This window comes from Bombina bombina, chromosome 2 (assembly GCF_027579735.1).
Source record: "Bombina bombina isolate aBomBom1 chromosome 2, aBomBom1.pri, whole genome shotgun sequence".
Classification (NCBI taxonomy): Eukaryota; Metazoa; Chordata; class Amphibia; order Anura; family Bombinatoridae; genus Bombina; species Bombina bombina.
In genome coordinates, this window is record NC_069500.1 from 419,547,571 (window position 1) to 419,568,239 (window position 20,669).

Consider the following 20,669-nt stretch of genomic DNA (forward strand, 5'->3'; position numbering starts at 1 on the left):
GACTGTCTGCCATAAGTCCTTTCTGGGGTCGACTATAGGAAATAATTTCTTAAATATAGGGGGAGGAACAAAAGGTATGCCGGGCCTTTCCCATTCCTTGTTTACTATGTCCGCCACCCGCTTGGGTATAGGAAAAACATCGGGGGGCACCGGAACCTCTAGGAACTTGTCCATCTTACAGAATTTCTCTGGAATGACCAAATTGTCACAATCATCCAGAGTAGATAATACCTCCTTAAGCAGTGCGCGGAGATGTTCTAATTTAAATTTAAATGTTACAACATCAGGTTCAGCTTGTTGAGAAATTTTTCCTGAATCTGAAATTTCTCCCTCAGACAAAACCTCCCTCCTGGCCCCTTCAGATTGGTGTGAGGGTATGTCAGAAGCGTTATCATCAGCGTCCTCTTGCTCTTCAGTGTTTAAAACAGAGCAATCGCGCTTTCTTTGATAAGTAGGCAATTTAGATAAAATATTTGCAATAGAATTATCCATAACAGCCGTTAATTGTTGCATAGTAATAAGTATTGGCGCACTAGATGTACTAGGGGCCTCTTGTGTGGGCAAAACTGGTGTAGACACAGAAGGGGGTGATGCAGTACCATGCTTACTCCCCTCATCTGAAGAATCATCTTGGGCACTATTATTATCTGTGGCATCATTGTCCCTACTTTGTTTGGACACCATGTCACAATTATCACATATATTTAAATGGGGAGACACATTGGCTTTCATACATATAGAACATCGTTTATCTGATGGTTCAGACATGTTAAACAGGCTTAAACTTGTCAACAAAGCACAAAAAACGTTTTAAAATAAAACCGTTACTGTCACTTTAAATTTTAAACAGAACACACTTTATTACTGAATATGCGAAAAAGTATGAAGCAATTGTTCAAAATTCACCAAAATTTCACCACAGTGTCTTAAAGCCTTAAAAGTATTGCACACCAAATTTGAAAGCTTTAACCCTTAAAATAACGGAACCGGAGCCGTTTTTACATTTAACCCCTATACAGTCCCAGAAATCTGCTTTGCTGAGACCCAACCAAGCCCAGAGGGGAATACGATACCAAATGACGCCTTCTATAAGCTTTTTCAGTGGATCTTAGCTCCTCACACATGCATCTGCATGCCTTGCCTTCCAAAAACAACTGCGCATTAGTGGCGCGAAAATGAGGCTCTGCCTATGACTAGAGAAGGCCCCCATCTGAAAAAGGTGTCCATACAGTGCCTGCCGTTTTTTTAACAACAATCCCCAAGATTATAATAACTATAAAGAGCTATAATCTGTCAAATATGCTTAGCAAAGTAATCGTTTTAGCCCAGAAAAATGTCTACCAGTTTTTTAAGCCCTTATAAAGCCTTTATTCTTTTACTTAATCTAAGAAAATGGCTTACCGGTCCCCATAGGGAAAAAGACAGCCTTCCAGCATTACCAAGTCGTGTTAGAAATGTGGCCAGTCATACCTCAGGCAGAAAAGTCTGCCAACTGCTTCCCCCCAACTGAAGTTACTTCATCTCAACAGTCCTGTGTGGAAACAGCAATCGATTTTAGTAACGTTTGCTAAAATCATCTTCCTCTTACAAACAGAAATCTTCTTCTCTTTTCTGTTTCAGAGTAAATAGTACATACCAGCACTATTTTAAAATAACAAACACTTGATTGAAGAATAAAAACTACATTTAAACACCAAAAAACTCTTAGCCATCTCCGTGGATATGTTGCCTGTGCAACGGCAAAGAGAATGACTGGGGTAGGCGGAGCCTAGGAGGGATCATATGACCAGCTTTGCTGGGCTCTTTGCCATTTCCTGTTGGGGAAGAGAATATCCCACAAGTAAGGATGACGCCGTGGACCGGACACACCTATGTTGGAGAAATATATCTCTAATCAATGGCTTACTGATGTGCTCAACTAGCTCCCAGTAGTGCATTGCTGCTCCTTCAATACATGTAATAGTCTCAGCAGAGATCCCAGACTATGGAAGAGAAAAAGGTTGTGAAGTCTTGTGGTGTGATAGATAACAACTGTGCAGTATAATCAGACAAGATAAAGCATAGAGTATGTAGCTATATGTTAGCAGCTGCTTATACATTACTTGGTGTAAGCAGTTGTTAATGGCAGCATTGATTTCCCATACAAAATAATCTCATCAAAGGATAAATGCATAGGGAGGTAGTAGATATTGAATGGTAATTACAGCACTGTAGTATTTTGGGGTAAAGTAGAAACCAGGTATAACGTATATGAGGCAACAGGGTAGAAGCAACAGGCTAGCGGAGTAACACGGCAGTACTAATTACTAGACACTTGGAACAGGATCCTAAAGGAAATGGTACCCTTATAAGTAGTGGAGCAGAGAGATTGGTATATTGAGTACACAATACATTTAATGTTTCTTACCCAGGTAAGTCCTAGTAGAGTACGTGGATGAGTAATCCGGAGGCTGTAGATTAGGAGACAGACTGTATCAAGCGGAAGCTGCGAGGACAGGGTGAAAGGCTGCAGTGTTTGCCTGTGAGGAACTGAGTTGGAAACCCTGCAGGTCTGATGACGTCAGGTTTACGATAGTATCCGGACTGCAGATATCACCGGCAGGTTGAAAATAGTTAGAACGATCAGGTAAGTTACACGAATGAGCTCAGGACAAGAGCTGTAAGCGAGCAGTAAGAGTTTACAACCAAATTACGAAGCAATGAGCTTATTGCTGGATGGTGGTTAAATAGGTTGACAGAAGATTAGACCGGCCCATAATTAAAGAAACAGGACAGAAATATATGATGAGGTGATAAACGTTACAATAAAAGATACAAACAGAATGAAGCCAAATTGCTCAATCTGAATCATGAAAGAAAAAAATTGGGTTTCATATCCATTTAAGGCAAGAAATCAAACTATCTCTCAAAACCGCCTTATCCTGATGGCAAACCAATAAATCCCACAGGAAAGCGCAAACAATTCAGACGTTCTTCTAATAACAGGAATTGCTAATAGAAACAAAACGTTCCAAGACAAAAAAAAGAGCAACCTGCAAAATCATTAGAACCAAATTTATGCTCCAAGAGGAGACATTTGTTTTACCACTAGCTTGATCCTGACTAAAGCTTGAACAAAACTCTGAAAGCCAGGAAGAATAGCAATCTTCTTGAGAAACAAAACTGAAAAAGCGAACTGGATTTTACACACACACCAAGAAACACAGGTCTTTCAAACCCTATGGAAAAAAACATCCGTATCCCATGATTAAACACTCGGATTTACCATTTACACTTTAATATCAGTAGGAAGTGTTTAGAGGATCTTCTAACACATCTAAGGAACCAATTTTTAAAGTAGGGGGGACAGAACCAATATGCTCCATCATGAAAAAAAGGCCAAGACTGAAAACCACAGAAAATAATTTTAATGTGGTAGGCAAATAACAATCAAGGATTTAAACACAGAAATCCCAAAGAAAGACTAGGCAGGTAAATATATAAACGGAGAACCTTCATTAAATACACCCCCAAAAAATAAGCAGTTCTAGACGGAATTGAAAATCGTATCCACTCCAATAGATGAGACTAGGGCAAACAGAGGAGCTAAATAATGCGGAGGGAAAAGAGCAATGTGCAACCCAACACAGCTTGGTAGCACAAAGGGGAAACGCCAACTTGCATATAAAAGCACTAACTGACAAACATGCAAATGGCCGAGGAACGCTAACTAAATAACATATGCACACAAAAAACGAAGTGCGCCCATCTGTACAAAGGACTCAACAAAAAATGTCACGCAAACTAGGCCAACACACACAATTAAACTAAACATGCGAGGCATGTAAACAAAGCCAACGCGCACTAATAAATGGTAACGTGAGCGAAAACTAAGTACATAAAACGTGGTAAGAAGCCAATGCGAGCTAACATTACTCCAACACCCTCAAATTAACAGAAGAGCACTAAAAAAACTAAAAAGTAAAAAACATAAGGTGTATAGGTATATAAATAAAAATGTAGGTTCCTGCAGGCCAAATTCCCATACTGAACATATAAGGAAAAAAAGCCTGACATCATAGTTCCCTGGCTTTGATGTAAAATACTAAGAGTAACTAACAATAGCCAAAAGGCTATGCGAGTGCCCACATAAATCAACTACATACTTACCTAATAAGCACCCACACTACTGGCTGGACTTGCCATCTGCAGGAATAAACTGCTTCCAGTTGATAGGCAATCCAGTGCTGCATTCGTGACAGCAGAGGATCTGAGTATGTGGAGTATAACGACAATCCCACAGGAGGAGACTAGGGACCGGTTTCCAAGACACTTGTGTGTCAGGACTGTGATTAACTCCCACTGGGTGTAATTGTACCACTACACCATACTACACAAACTTCCCTCTGTCCAAACAGTAGCTCTCTGAGGGGAAAATGGGCCTCAAATCTGTAAGAAACCCTAACAGAAGAACAGCTGGAGCACCTCCATTCTTCACCGGAGGCAAAGATAAGAATAATTTACCAGTGAGGTGGGAGAGTTTAGGGGCTCTTGGAGTTTTGGGAATCTAAGCCTCATCCTAGTGGCAAGGAGTGAAATTCCCAGAAGTAATGGCTTGTGGACTCACACCACCTTTAGAAAGTCACAATACACATGCAAAGAGTATTTCACAGTAAGAAAAACATTTGCAGAATGATTGGTTGACAAGATTGTAACCAATATCAATATACAATGAGTTTGCAAATATTACTCACATTCTCTGAGTCTGTCAGTTTTCCCACTCATATATTTTGTTTACTTCTATTTTGATTTACATTACCATTATTACAGTGACCAAGCAAAAGAACATGACAAGTCTGTTAACAGTTTGAAAGTACAGGGGTAAGGATAGCACAGATATCCTACAATACTCACCCCCAGAGTAGTGTTATGCCTGTTGTATCCAGCAAAGTGCAGTATGCTCTCTGTAGCCATAGCAAGGCCAGTGTGCTGGGAAAGGCCAGATACCCAGTTCTGATGTTTGTTCAAGTATTCCTAAACCATTAAACATAGGTAAGTATTTAATACATAGCAGTACAGAGAAGAAATACATTGATATATACATACAAAATAAAATTGTGAATCTATTCAAACACTACTAGGATCACACCAAATCTATACTGAGTACCAAGTGTCCACAATAAGAACATCTGAAATATAAGAGAATTTCACTGGTTTCAAGCAATGCATCATAATTAGTAACATTATGTGTATCAGAACCATTTTATTAAATTACAATATCTAACTCTGCTGGAAGGTTACTGTACGGAAAAGGCAACATTTCTATAAAAGTCATCTACAGACAAAAAAAAAAAAAAAAAAACTACTAAAGTTCGGGACGTAGCAGAATTTTAGATTGTAACAAAGGTATTTTGACTCTAAACTAGTAGTCGGAAACTGGCTTTCCATGGGCTGCATGAGGATTCTTTAATGACCCTCATTCTATTCTCTGCTGCAGTATATCATTTCCTATTTTTTAAACTCAATAACAGGCATCTCTCTGAATTTTCATAGCTGTAAGAACAACCACAATATCACAGTGGTGGAGAGCATGTACATTAAGATATCAAACCCTGTGACATCCTGGTGCAAGAACGTCATAGTTGAAGATCTCAGTGTAAGGCAATATAGGTGATATTATGACACGTTAGGAATAAGGCTAGAGCAATGTTAAGGAATGCCAGAGAGGGCTAAAATGAACTGAATAACAATATATTGTATCTCATTGTGGCATACATAAAGTCAAAATAAATTGAAAACCTCCAAACACCGTCCCAATACAGACTATATTGCTGTGGCCCAGGGTGGATTTGATTTAAATCAAATTGATTTAAATCAGAGTTTAAATCACTAGCAGAAAGACAATTTAAATCATGGTTTTCTACATAAAGGTTTCATTTTTATCATAACTTTTCAGATAATTTTTCCAGTTATATCAGCAAATTACTGATTTAGTTATATATCATTAGAAATACATAAACAGATCATTGAAATTAATGAAATTATTGGGAGGTAAACTCTCTCTAGTTTAATAGGTTCATATTTGATCAACTTTTCAACTGTATTTTATTGGAAGGAGAAAAAACTAGAAATTATCACTCTAATATAAGCAAGTTCTATATCTTGGCCCATACCCTAGGTCAGGGGTGAGCAACCTTGGCTCTCCAGAGGTTTTGAAACTACATTTCCCATGATCCTCAGCCAGCTTTAAGTGCATCAGCATCATGGGAAATGTAGATCCAAAACCTCTAGAGAGCCATGGTTGCTCACCCCTGCCCTAGGTAATACTTACCAGTGAGACCCCCTTTCCAGAGGGGCGTGGACAGAACCATCCACTCCTCTTGTTACCTAATTAAGGTAGCTCAGAGACACCACCCCTTCCTCCTTCTAGTGACGTCCAGCCAAAATAGGTGAACCAGTAGTAAATGCAAGTAAGGGTGAGTAAGAAATTAAAAACAGACAAAAAAAATACTGCAATAAATACAAAATTATTTAAGTAAAAATCTTCCGACCAAATCTAGCAGCAGTCGATTGGCGAACAAAGGTGTTATAAAAAAAGAGACAAAGGTGTTATAAAAACTTCCAAACTGCCGACTGACAAATAGCATCTGCTTTTAGAGCCCAGGGAAGTTGCAACTTCCCTAGTAGAAAGTGCCTTAAGCCCATCAGGTACCTGTTCCCCTTTTTGTCTGTAAGCGCTAGAGATTGTCTGAACGATCCAATCAGAAATTGTAGATCTTTAAGGAGCTTGACCTTGACAAGGTCCTTTAGGTATGACAAATATGTTTTCTGTCTTACGCATGCCCTGAGTTCTTTTCAAATAAATGTGAAGACATTGAACCACATACAAATGGTTTTCCATGAGAATCTTGTTTCCCTGGACAGAATGAAGGAAGAACAATATCCCGAGCTTTATAAAAATCAGACACCACCTTAGGAAGAAATTTAGGGACTTTTCGAAGAACATTTTTGTCCTGATGAAAGACAAACATTTCTTTAACTGAAAGGGCCTGTAGTTCAGACACCCACCTTGCGGAAGTAATGGCCGCCAGAAACACAGTCTTTAAAGTAAGAAACTACAAGGAAACTTCTCGTAAGGGTTCAAATGGTGAATCCAAAACCAGAGAAAGATCCCAAGATGGTATAGATAATCTGACAAAAGGACGGATATGGTCCAAAGCTTAAAAAAACTGGATCATCAAAGGGTCTTAAGCCCATATGATTCCTGAAATAGCAGATATTGCTGACATCTAAACCTTGAGGGATTTAGCACTAAAACCTTGAAGAAAACCATCATGAAGAAAGTAGAGCAAGTGAGAAATTTGAAAAGTAGCTGAAAATATATTATGCATAAACTTCCAGGAAGAAAAAATGTCCCATAATCTGTAATATGTCTTAGAAGTTGATCCTTTCCGGGCGTGAAGAAGTGTCTAGATAACAGGTGCTGAAATATTTAATTGCTGAAGTGTGGAGACCTCAGCAACCATCCCGCCAACCTTTGGCCTTTGTGGATTTGGGTGAACCACTGGACCCTGACTCAACATGTCCCAAGAGACTGGAAGATGCCATGGAGGTAGACCCACTAGTCTGTGAACCAGTGGAAACCACGGCCAAAAATGAAGAATGACAATGAAGGGCGCTGATTCTTGCAGAATTTTTTTTCAGAAGGCATGGAATGAGAGGAATCAGTGGAAACAGTTAAACGAGACTGAAAGGCCACTCTTGAAGAAGGGCATCCACCCCAAAGACACAAGGTGTTGGATTGCGACTGAAAAACTTTGGAAGCTGATGATTTATGGCAGAAGCCATAAGGTCGATCTCTAGAAGAACCCATCTGTTGACAATTATCTTAAACAGCCATCTGTTTAGCTGCCATTCTACAGGAGAGATCAGACTTCTGCTCAAAAAATTCCCCCAATTTAGGAAGCAAATGTTCATCAGGCAATTTGGCCTCTGGAACCTCTGAATTCGCAAAAAACTTCCTTTAGAAGAAAGCGCAAATTCCTAAAACTAAAGTCTGGTTCCTCCGCAGCCGGAGGTTTAGAGGTAGCAGACTCTGACGCAGAATGTTCATCCTCGGATAACCGTATCAGTTAAATCCAATAAATTATCTGATGCACTCTGGGAAGGAGTGCAATATGTAACCTTTCGCTTGCGATTGGCAGGGCGAGGTAGCATTAAAGGCCGCAGACACCGCCGTCTGAACTGCGCAGTAATGTCTGGTGAAAAAAAAGCCCCCTCCAGATGGAGGATAAGCAATGCTACAGGAAACTGCATGTGTAGAGAGAGAAGAATGTAGGGTACGCACCTCACTGGACGACAACTCCTCAGAGGTGGATGGCTCAGTGGTATCAAACATTTGAGAGGGCGGATCTAAGGCCTCCTCGCAATATAAACAGGAATTACTCTTTAGGAATAGAGGGAGTACATTCTAAAGTAACAGAATCCTCCGTCGCTAGTACAATAAGCGGAGAACTATAGAAAATAAAACATTCTTATTTTATTCACAAAAACGGCACCCTTATACCCCAATGGCTGGGCATTCCTCACCTCCTATGACCCAGACAGTACAGAGATTTATGAATCCTCTCTGATAAACACCCGGTCAGGAAAGAGGGAATGAAAACTGTGCAATGCAGTCCCGTCTCTGCTATGAGAAAAAGCATGCCAAACTTGTAAGCTGCACAGCTCTCAAAGTAAAAGTGAAACCTGTATATTCCATAACAGCCTATGAGCCCATAACATCTCACATATAAAGCAGCATAAAATCAAATAAACATATAAGATTATTCCCCACTGTTCAATAATCCCCCTCAGGAGATATTAACCCTTGATTCTATACAGATAAAAGGAGACACACTGTGTCTTCTTGCGTTATCATACATGTATAAAAAAATGAAACGATCTTACCAGAATCTATGCCGTGGAACAGTAACACGACCCTTCAAGTGTGACAGATAACAGCGTTGCTTCTGACATGGACTTGAGAGAAGAAAGCAGGCAGCGAAACTCGTCAACGCTGATTGCTTAAGGAGCTGTTAATATGAGTTGGGATGGTTTCGCAGAAAGACTCTCCCTGCATCTCCGGACTCTAACTTTCATCCATGCTCTCATTGAGAGGCTGACAGTACTACTTAAAACTCCAGTCCCATCTCGAAGAGTACTACCCTCCATAAGAGACTACTCTGAAATCTTCATACACTACTCTGCCAACCTCCTGTGACGAAAGGCAAAGAATGACTGGGGTTATGGGGAAGTGGGGGAGGTATTTAAGCCTTTGGCAGGGGTGTCTTTGCCTCCTCCTGGTGGCCAGGTTCAGTTTTTCCCACAAGTAGGGAATGCAGCTGTGGACTATTCCCATATTAAGAAGGAAACATCTGCACGTTCTTTTCACTACACAATACATATACTTTTAATATAAAGCTAGTTGCTCACCACTGTTTTAGGCAGTATTCAAATAATATACCAAACCGTGTAAGACAGAGGTATATCAAGGTACAATATGGTCCACTCAAAACTGGAATATATATTGTGCGTGTAACGTCTTTTTCCTAATCATATATATATATATATATATATATATATATATATTTCCTGTACAAATGACAGCACTCTCAGGTCTTTTTTCAAAATGAGATCAACAAAATTCTCTTTTTTAATGGAACGTTTTCGAGGAGCTTGTCCCCATCATCAGCATAACATTCAAGTGTAACAAAACATATATTTATACAAACAAACCAATTAATCAAATCTTAATAACCTGTGTCTCCCTTGGTGTCCCAGAAAACCGCCAACCCCTCGTGTTTGGAACGCACTATGCGTTCCATTGCTTTGTAACCGGAAGTACCTCATGTCATGTGACTTCCGGTTTCGTATATTCACAATATACCTTATCCGTGCAGCATTTACATATTTCAAACTTATACTCTTAAGTACTATTGCTTACTATATGCCTGTTATACTCATATAAACATTACATTGCCTTATTATACTTGTGATCTTGTGATACACTGACTTGTCACTACTGCAGCGTAATCTAATCACTCTCACACTAGTGTGCTGATTTGTGCAAACTTTATATTTTTGCATTCCACTTTCTCTGTATAATCTATATACTGTGTATTGTGTGGGTATTAACTTTTATGTGTTTATTTGCAATAGCTTGTGTTAATTGTGCCTTTTATGTTTATCTCGGTTACCATGGTTACCCAGTAGTGCTGGCTATGTATTCTCTATGTGTCTTACAATCTTTATATAGCCAAATTCCATTAATTCCTTTATTGCACTTAGACTTAGCGGTCTATTAGTTGCCCCACTGCAATCTAATATGCATGTGTATTTACTCTTCCCCTAGGTGAACGTATTACGTTACTCAGCCCCTCTTTTCTTAGACCCTTGTGTCTTAAAAGGTGTCTGCTTAGAGGCTAGTGATCTACTTGTGCCTATAGGCACCTTGCATCTTTTACACATACATTTCTGACATATAGTTTCTTTAGTTTCTGTTCTATTATCATATTATTTTGTACATTTAGATGTAGCATGTCCTCTTGTTTAGTGCTTTTATTATTTTTTCTCTATATTGTTGTTTGTTATTTATTTTACTAAGATTGTCTCTTTGTATACAGGATTTTCAAGTGTCCCCACTGTGGTGCATCTGTCTCCTAGACTTCTATGCCTTGGATCTGTGTGCATAGCCATTCCACTTCCAGTTATCCGTCTATTTCCGTCCTGCTGTGTCTTTAGATGTTGTTCATCCTTTCCATGCTTATCTTTTATTGTAATAGGCTACTGTGTATCAAGGTTATGGGAGTTGTTGTTTTACTGGTAACCTGCCCCTTCTGTGTCTTACTCCAGGAGTAGTGGGAGGCACTGTCATGTCTCCCCCTGCTCTGATCTAAGGTATATGGCTAGGGCACTACCCCCCTTGGGGTCTGTGTCTCAGCCCCACCTTGATCCGGTGCACAGTATCTGGCCATCGTACCTTTGTATGTATCTCCTACCTACACCAGTGCCTTAAAATCTGGTGCTGAGTTGAGCCCCCCTGGGTGTATTGTGCCCAGTCTATACATCCATTCTGCTTCTCGTCTGAGAAGGGCTTTATTACGATCGCCTCCTCTGTCAAGCTGGGGGATGTGGTCAATTAAGATGTATCTGATGCTGGAGACTTGATGTTGTTTTTGAGTGCAATGTCTGGCTACAGGTTGGTCTGAATTGCCTGTGTCTAGTGCCACCCTTATCGCCCGCCTGTGGTTAGCCATTCTTTCACGTAATGTCCCACTGGTCTTACCAATATAGAATTTGGCACATGGGCAGTAGAGTAGGTAGATTACATGTGTTGTATTGCACGACAGAGAGTGTTTGATGTGATACACCTTGTTAGTATGCGGATGGTGGAAGGTCTTAGTGGCTATTAGACCATTGCACGTTGTGCATCCCAGGCACTTATATGAACCTTTGATGTTAACCTTTTCTTTCTTTAGATAGCATTTTTTGGGGTCTGTTTTGACCAGCAGGTCCCTTAGATTTGTACCCCGCCTGTATGCAATCATCGGTGTGAGATTATGTGCAAATCTTAGTTTTGGGTCCGATTGTATCACAGGCCAATGTTTCCTTAGGATCTTGCCAGCATCACTGGTATTTGGTGAAAATGTAGTTGCCATTATGAGCCTGTTAGTTGTATCTTTGTTTTTTTCTTTGTTCATAAGAGTTGTCTGTGTATACGGTAGTAGTTCTTGTACAATTGTATCTACCATATTCTTTTTGTATCCTCGCTGTATAAATTTGTCCCTCATAAACTGAAGTTGGGAGACCCCTGTAGCTTTGTCTGTGTTGTTACGTATTACTCGCATCAGTTGTGATTTTATGATTCCTTTGAGTAACGCTGGTGGGTGACAACTATTGGCACATAATAAGGAGTTCCTATCGGTGGGCTTATAATACAGTGTAGTGCCTATTGTACCACTTTGTATGTATACATTAAGGTCCAGGAAATGTACTTCTGTTGCACTGTGTGTTATTTTAAATCTCACCGGTGTGTTTGTGTTGTTAATGTATTGGAACCATTCTAATAGTGTGTCTTGTCCTCCCCTCCAGATTAAAAAGACATCATCTATATATCTTACATAGAAAATTATAGATGTTATGTCTTTGTTCCACAGATATGTCTTTTCAAACTCAGACATGTATATGTTGGCATACGATGGGGCCATATTTGACCCCATCGCCGTGCCGGATGTCTGCAAGTAGTATTGAGTTTCAAATCGAAAGTAGTTGTGTGTGAGACAAAATTGCATAAGTGTCATGAAGTACTCAATTGGGGGTCCCTCATATTCTCTATCTTCAATGAGATGGTTCCTGACTGCTGTAAGCCCTTTGTCATGAGGGATGATGGTGTAGAGACTGTTGACATCCAGGGTTACCAGGATGTCCCCAGTCTCCACAGCAACATCCCCCAGTTTACGTATGAGGTCATTTGTATCAGCGATGTAGGATATTGTTTTCTTTACTGTGGGTTGCAGTAATATGTCGAGTAATTGTGCTACCGGTTGTGTCATGGATTGTACCGCCGACACAATCGGTCGCCCTGGTGGTCTATCCATAGTTTTATGGATTTTGGGCGTGGTGTATAGAATTGGCACTTTTGGGTATTTAGTAGTACAAAATTCATATAAGTTTTCATTGAGATATCCCTGCTGGAATCCAAGTGTTAAGATTTGGTCAAGTTCCTGCTTAAATTTGCCCGTGGGGTCTCTTGTTAGTGTGGTATATGTTTCAGCATCACTTAACTGTTGCAGGATGTCCTCTCTATAGTCTGAATAGTTCAAAAGGACAATAGCCCCGCCTTTATCTGCGGGGCGAATGACCATTGAGTGATCATCCTGCAAAGTTTTGATGGCTTGTCTTTCTTCTTGTGTTAAGTTATGTGCCCATTTTTTGTTAACTCTTATTGTTTCAAAGTCCTGCGTGGTGAGTCTTATGTATGTCTTAGTTGACGCGCTATTACTGTGCGGTTCAAATGTACTTGCCTTTTTGCATTTATCTAATGGAGACATTCCTGTCTTTTGTGTGGGGGTGTCTTGGAAGAATTCCTTAATTTTTAGCACTCTATTATGTTTGTACATATCTATTTTAAGTTCTAATTCTGGAGTGCTATGGCTTGGTATGAATGTTAGGCCTTTGTTGAGGATTTGTCTTTCTGCTATGGTTAGTATGTGTTCACTAAGATTGACTACTATGTCCTCATTCTGTTGCGGCGTGCTGGCCTGTATTTTCCTCCCCGCCCTCCTGATGTGTGGCCTCTGTCTCCTCCTCCTCCCCGTGACCTGGTGGTTACCCCTAAAAAATGTCGTTCTGGGGTGGAGTGTCCCCTATGTATATATGTGTCACCTCGTGTTGTTTGTGGTGTATATGTACCTGGTGACATAGAGGTCGTGTGTGAGGTGTTAGTGTCCGTTTCGGACGATTCAGCGCCACTTGTATCTATTGTTGCAAATTGCACTCGTCTGGGTCTGTAGGTTCTTCTATTTCTACCTTCTGTAGAGTTAGTTAGCCATTTATATACCCTACCATGAGTATAATCTGCGTTAACAGCGTCAAGTTTTCTATTTTTGAAGACTGTTAAATCTGTTTTATATTTTTCTATCTGCTGATTAAGTTTGAGTAGCCAATTTTCTTGTTGGTCTAATGTAAGTGTGGTGTTATGTGCTTCCTCAAATGTTGATATTTCTATCTTCACTCTTCCTAGTATATTTGTAACCTCTTCAATTACTAGGAGTACACACAACTACTTTCGATTTGAAACTCAATACTACTTGCAGACATCCGGCACGGCGATGGGGTCAAATATGGCCCCATCGTATGCCAACATATACATGTCTGAGTTTGAAAAGACATATCTGTGGAACAAAGACATAACATCTATAATTTTCTATGTAAGATATATAGATGATGTCTTTTTAATCTGGAGGGGAGGACAAGACACACTATTAGAATGGTTCCAATACATTAACAACACAAACACACCGGTGAGATTTAAAATAACACACAGTGCAACAGAAGTACATTTCCTGGACCTTAATGTATACATACAAAGTGGTACAATAGGCACTACACTGTATTATAAGCCCACCGATAGGAACTCCTTATTATGTGCCAATAGTTGTCACCCACCAGCGTTACTCAAAGGAATCATAAAATCACAACTGATGCGAGTAATACGTAACAACACAGACAAAGCTACAGGGGTCTCCCAACTTCAGTTTATGAGGGACAAATTTATACAGCGAGGATACAAAAAGAATATGGTAGATACAATTGTACAAGAACTACTACCGTATACACAGACAACTCTTATGAACAAAGAAAAAAACAAAGATACAACTAACAGGCTCATAATGGCAACTACATTTTCACCAAATACCAGTGATGCTGGCAAGATCCTAAGGAAACATTGGCCTGTGATACAATCGGACCCAAAACTAAGATTTGCACATAATCTCACACCGATGATTGCATACAGGCGGGGTACAAATCTAAGGGACCTGCTGGTCAAAACAGACCCCAAAAAATGCTATCTAAAGAAAGAAAAGGTTAACATCAAAGGTTCATATAAGTGCCTGGGATGCACAACGTGCAATGGTCTAATAGCCACTAAGACCTTCCACCATCCGCATACTAACAAGGTGTATCACATCAAACACTCTCTGTCGTGCAATACAACACATGTAATCTACCTACTCTACTGCCCATGTGCCAAATTCTATATTGGTAAGACCAGTGGGACATTACGTGAAAGAATGGCTAACCACAGGCGGGCGATAAGGGTGGCACTAGACACAGGCAATTCAGACCAACCTGTAGCCAGACATTGCACTCAAAAACAACATCAAGTCTCCAGCATCAGATACATCTTAATTGACCACATCCCCCAGCTTGACAGAGGAGGCGATCGTAATAAAGCCCTTCTCAGACGAGAAGCAGAATGGATGTATAGACTGGGCACAATACACCCAGGGGGGCTCAACTCAGCACCAGATTTTAAGGCACTGGTGTAGGTAGGAGATACATACAAAGGTACGATGGCCAGATACTGTGCACCGGATCAAGGTGGGGCTGAGACACAGACCCCAAGGGGGGTAGTGCCCTAGCCATATACCTTAGATCAGAGCAGGGGGAGACATGACAGTGCCTCCCACTACTCCTGGAGTAAGACACAGAAGGGGCAGGTTACCAGTAAAACAACAACTCCCATAACCTTGATACACAGTAGCCTATTACAATAAAAGATAAGCATGGAAAGGATGAACAACATCTAAAGACACAGCAGGACGGAAATAGACGGATAACTGGAAGTGGAATGGCTATGCACACAGATCCAAGGCATAGAAGTCTAGGAGACAGATGCACCACAGTGGGGACACTTGAAAATCCTGTATACAAAGAGACAATCTTAGTAAAATAAATAACAAACAACAATATAGAGAAAAAATAATAAAAGCACTAAACAAGAGGACATGCTACATCTAAATGTACAAAATAATATGATAATAGAACAGAAACTAAAGAAACTATATGTCAGAAATGTATGTGTAAAAGATGCAAGGTGCCTATAGGCACAAGTAGATCACTAGCCTCTAAGCAGACACCTTTTAAGACACAAGGGTCTAAGAAAAGAGGGGCTGAGTAACGTAATACGTTCACCTAGGGGAAGAGTAAATACACATGCATATTAGATTGCAGTGGGGCAACTAATAGACCGCTAAGTCTAAGTGCAATAAAGGAATTAATGGAATTTGGCTATATAAAGATTGTAAGACACATAGAGAATACATAGCCAGCACTACTGGGTAACCATGGTAACCGAGATAAACATAAAAGGCACAATTAACACAAGCTATTGCAAATAAACACATAAAAGTTAATACCCACACAATACACAGTATATAGATTATACAGAGAAAGTGGAATGCAAAAATATAAAGTTTGCACAAATCAGCACACTAGTGTGAGAGTGATTAGATTACGCTGCAGTAGTGACAAGTCAGTGTATCACAAGATCACAAGTATAATAAGGCAATGTAATGTCTATATGAGTATAACAGGCATATAGTAAGCAATAGTACTTAAGAGTATAAGTTTGAAATATGTAAATGCTGCACGGATAAGGTATATTGTGAATATACGAAACCGGAAGTCACATGACATGAGGTACTTCCGGTTACAAAGCAATGGAACGCATAGTGCGTTCCAAACACGAGGGGTTGGCGGTTTTCTGGGACACCAAGGGAGACACAGGTTATTAAGATTTGATTAATTGGTTTGTTTGTATAAATATATGTTTTGTTACACTTGAATGTTATGCTGATGATGGGGACAAGCTCCTCGAAAACGTTCCATTAAAAAAGAGAATTTTGTTGATCTCATTTTGAAAAAAGACCTGAGAGTGCTGTCATTTGTACAGGAAATATTTAAGGCATCATAGCACCCAGGCAGACGACCTCTGGAGGGTATAACCTGTGTGGTATGGACGGTATTATATATATATATATATATATATATATATATATATATATATATATACACATATATATATATACACATATATATATATATACACACACACACACCTGCCACTTTATTAGGTACATCTGTTGAAATGATTAACACAAATTACTAATCAGCCAATCACATGGCAGCTACTCAATGCATTTAGGCATCTAAACATGGTGAAGACGACTTGCTGATGTTCAAACCGAACATCAGAATGGGGAAGAAAGGGGATTTAAGTGACTTTGAACGTGGCTTGTTTTTTAGAGCCAGACTGAGTATTTAAAAAACTGCTAATCTACTGGGATTTTCACACACAACCATCTCTAGGGTTTACAGAGAATGGTCTGAAAAAGAGAAAATGTCCAGTGAGTGGCAGTTGTGTGGACGAAAATGCCTTGTGCAGATCTATTCCACTTCAAACAAATCTTCTATGCATTGAGCTTCTTCAAACTTAGTAAGAGTTGATTCTGTGTCAGTAGATTTACAGGGGAGCAAAGGCATTACAGGGATTCAGATAGAACATGCAATGTTAAAAACAAAAAAAAAAACAAAAAAAACTTTACAATTTACTCCTCTTGTCTAATTTGCTTTGTACTCTTGGTATTTATTGTTGAAAATGCCTTGTTGATGTCAGAGGAGGATGGGCAGACTGGTTCGAGATGATAGAAAGGCAACAGTAACTCAAATAACCAATTGTTACAATCAAGGTATGCAGAATACCATCTCAGAACGCACAAGTTGAACCTTGAAGCATATAGGCTACAGCAGCAGAAGAACACACCGGGTGCCACTCCTGTCAGCTGAGAACAGGAAACTGAGGCTACAATTCAAAAAGGCTCACCAAAATTGGACAATAGAAGATTGGAAAATCGTTGCCTGGTCTGAGTCTCAATTTCAGCTACAACATTCAGACATAGGGTCAGAATTTGGTGTACACAACATGAAAGCATGGATCCATCCTGCCTTGTATCAATGGTTCAGGCTGGTAGTGATGGTGGTGTACTGGTGTGGGGGATATTGTCTTTGCACACTCTGGGCCCCTTAGTACCAATTGAGCATCGTTTAAACAACACGGCCTACCTGAGTATTGTTGCTAACCAAGTCCATCCCTTTATGACTACAGTGTACCCATCTTCTGATGGCTACTTCCAGCAGGATAATGCACCATGTCACAAAGCTCAAATCATCTCAAACTAGTTTCTTGAACATGACAATGAGTTCACTGTACTCCTATGGCCTCCACAGTCACCAGATCTCAATCCAATACAGCACCTTTTGGATGTGGTGGAACGGTATATTCGCATCATGGATATGCAGTCGACAAATCTACAGCAACTGCGTGATGCTATCATGTCAATATGGACAAAAATGTCTGAGGAATGTTTCCAAGACCTTGTTGAGTCTATACCACAAAGAATTAAGGCAGTTCTGAAGGAAAAAGGGGGTCCAACCCAGCACTAGCAAGGTGCAAACCGACAAGACCCACTTTATGTTTATATAAAGAATTATGTCAACACAATTAATATGCATGTACTGTAGGTTGTTACCTGCAGGTGGGATTTGGTCACTGTTGGAGCCCATTTCATAGCTTCCTGCAATATCATTCCACAGCGAGCAGCAAAATCCTTTACAATACTCTGTAATTTGACAGAAGGTTACATATTATATGATGCGTAAGACAGCTGTCATGAAACTATTAATTGTGCTAAACCTGTGTATGAAAAAGCAAGCTATTTATTAACCTATTCTTTGATTTCAGCAGAAGTACTATATGATTTTGTAGAGCTGCACAAATAAATAATAATAATAATAATAATAATAATAATAATAAAAGGAAGAAAGGAAAAATGTCTACTTCTAATTGAAAATAAAAACAAAACAGAACACAGCAAGGCTGAAGACACTGCCCTTCAAACAAATGTACCTCTCTGGCCTCATATGTATCAGGAACAGTGATTCTGTATGGGGCATCTGGAATGTCATAGTATGGTTGGTCCTTGTGAATATCCTAAAAGAGATTAAGTATTTTTGAAAAAGATCAGAACAAAATGGCCTTCCTCTCTCCTACCAACCACAATACATTTTACAAGCTCCTTCCAAACTGACCCCCTAAAACCATTGTTCTACAATAGCTGCTAATGTTTGCCGGTACCTTCTCTGGCTTCTCATACCTAGCAGAACACTGCTACCTACAAAGCACCTCCTAATACCTCACCCCCTTATAAGGTTTATTTACTACTTTTCCAGTCTCCTTTTGTGGACATCTTATGACTTACTCTTCTCCTCTCCCACAATCGCCTGCTCCCATACAGGAAACTCCAAAATTTTCTTCCATGATTTGGATAGAACATACTATTTTACAACTTTTCAATTTACTTCCATTATCAAATTTGCTTTGTTCTCTTTGTATCCTTTGGTGAAGGAACAGCATTGCACTACTGGCAGGAAGATGAACACATATAGTCAGCCATTCATAAAAGACAAATGTTTGCAGGCCCCAATTAGCAGATTCTTTTTCAACACGTGATACCAAGAGAACAAAGCACATTTGAAAATAGAAGTACATTTAAAAGTGTCTTAAAAACATAATTTATGTAAGAACTTACCTGATAAAATAATTTCTTTCATAATGGCAAGAGTCCATGAGCTAGTGACTTATGGGATATACATATACAAAATCAACTTACGGTTCAAAAGTATCCATAGTAGCTCAGCTAAAAGCTTGGCGAGATTAGTCAAAGCTAGGAAAAATAAGAATCGTATTCCGGTGTTACAGCATCTGGATAGTCATACCTCTGATTTAGATGAGATTTCTGGGATCTTCTTCGAATTTTACTAACAATTATATGCCGAAGGAGAATTCAATCATGATAATGAATTGAATTTCTGGTCTTCAATCTCGATATCCAAAATCCAATCAGAAGATCTGGACATGTTAAATGCCCCTATCTCGGCGGATGAGATAAGTAGTGCGATATCTCGGGCTAAATCGAATAAAGCAGCAGGACCCGACGGGTTACCCGCGGAATTTTATAAAACCCTATCTGAGCAGGTTATACCAATTTTAGAAAAACTATATAATAGCTATTTTGAAATAAGTAATGAAGTTTCCTCGCAATTTTCTGCGGCCAATATTTCATTGATTTTTAAAAAAGGGAAAAACCCAGAGGATCCGGCCTCCTACAGGCCCATCTCTGTCCTTAATGCGGATTATAAAATTCTCGCTTCCATTATTTCGCATAGACTAGTGTTATGTCTGGAGAAAATTATTCACCCTGACCAGGTGGGCTTTATGCCATCGTGGTGTTCCACTAAGAATATCAGGAAATTAATAACCCTAGTTGATTATATTTGGAACTCAGACCATTTTAAGGAGAGGGCTGATCTTGGGGACATAGCGGTTCTCACGTTAGATGCAGTCAAAGCTTTTGACTGCATCTCTTGGAAACATATGTTCTCAACGCTGTCCAAATTTGTTTTTTTCCGGTAATTTCTCTAATTTTGTTCAAAAGTTATATCAGAGACCTGTCTCTTATCTACTTGTTAACGGTATAATTTCCTCCGAGATTGTTTTGCAAAGAGGAACAAGACAAGGGTGTCCGTTGTCGTCTCTTCTTTTCAATATGGTGTTGGAACCTCTGGCAATCAAACTGCGTCAAATTCTTCCGGGGATTTCTTTGGGGGGCCTAAACTTGAAAATATTACTCTATGCTGACGATACCTTACTCTTTCTAAATAAAACGACTATTACTATTCCGAATGTGATCAATACGATCAATTTATTTAGTTAATTTGCGGGCTATAAAATTAATATGGAGAAGAGTGAATTGATGTGGCTAGGGAGCCGGGAGAGAGAGCAACCCTTGACAATTTTCCATAAGGTGGATGCTGTTAAATATATTGGGTTGGAGATTAATAGAAACCCGAAACTTTGGTATCAGGCCAATTTTGGATATCTATTTCAGAAAATTCAAGAGGATCTTAAGATGTGGGTGGCATTTCCTTTATCACTTTCAGCCTCAGTTAATCTGATTAATATGATAGTTTTCCCGAAAATTCTCTATTTTCTTCAGAACTTACCTCTTCTGATTTTAAATAAGGAT

The 20,669-nt window shown here is 39.5% G+C and overlaps 1 protein-coding gene across 1 annotated transcript in view; it reads right to left on the reverse strand.

Annotated features, from left to right (window-relative positions):
• Window positions 1–20,669, reverse strand: part of PI4KA (phosphatidylinositol 4-kinase alpha) — a 442,522-nt gene that overhangs the window by 174,247 nt on the left and 247,606 nt on the right. Inside the window, 3 exon segments of the mRNA XM_053701959.1 lie at window positions 4,894–5,013; window positions 18,114–18,203; window positions 18,491–18,574. Coding sequence (XP_053557934.1) covers window positions 4,894–5,013; window positions 18,114–18,203; window positions 18,491–18,574 — 294 coding nt within the window.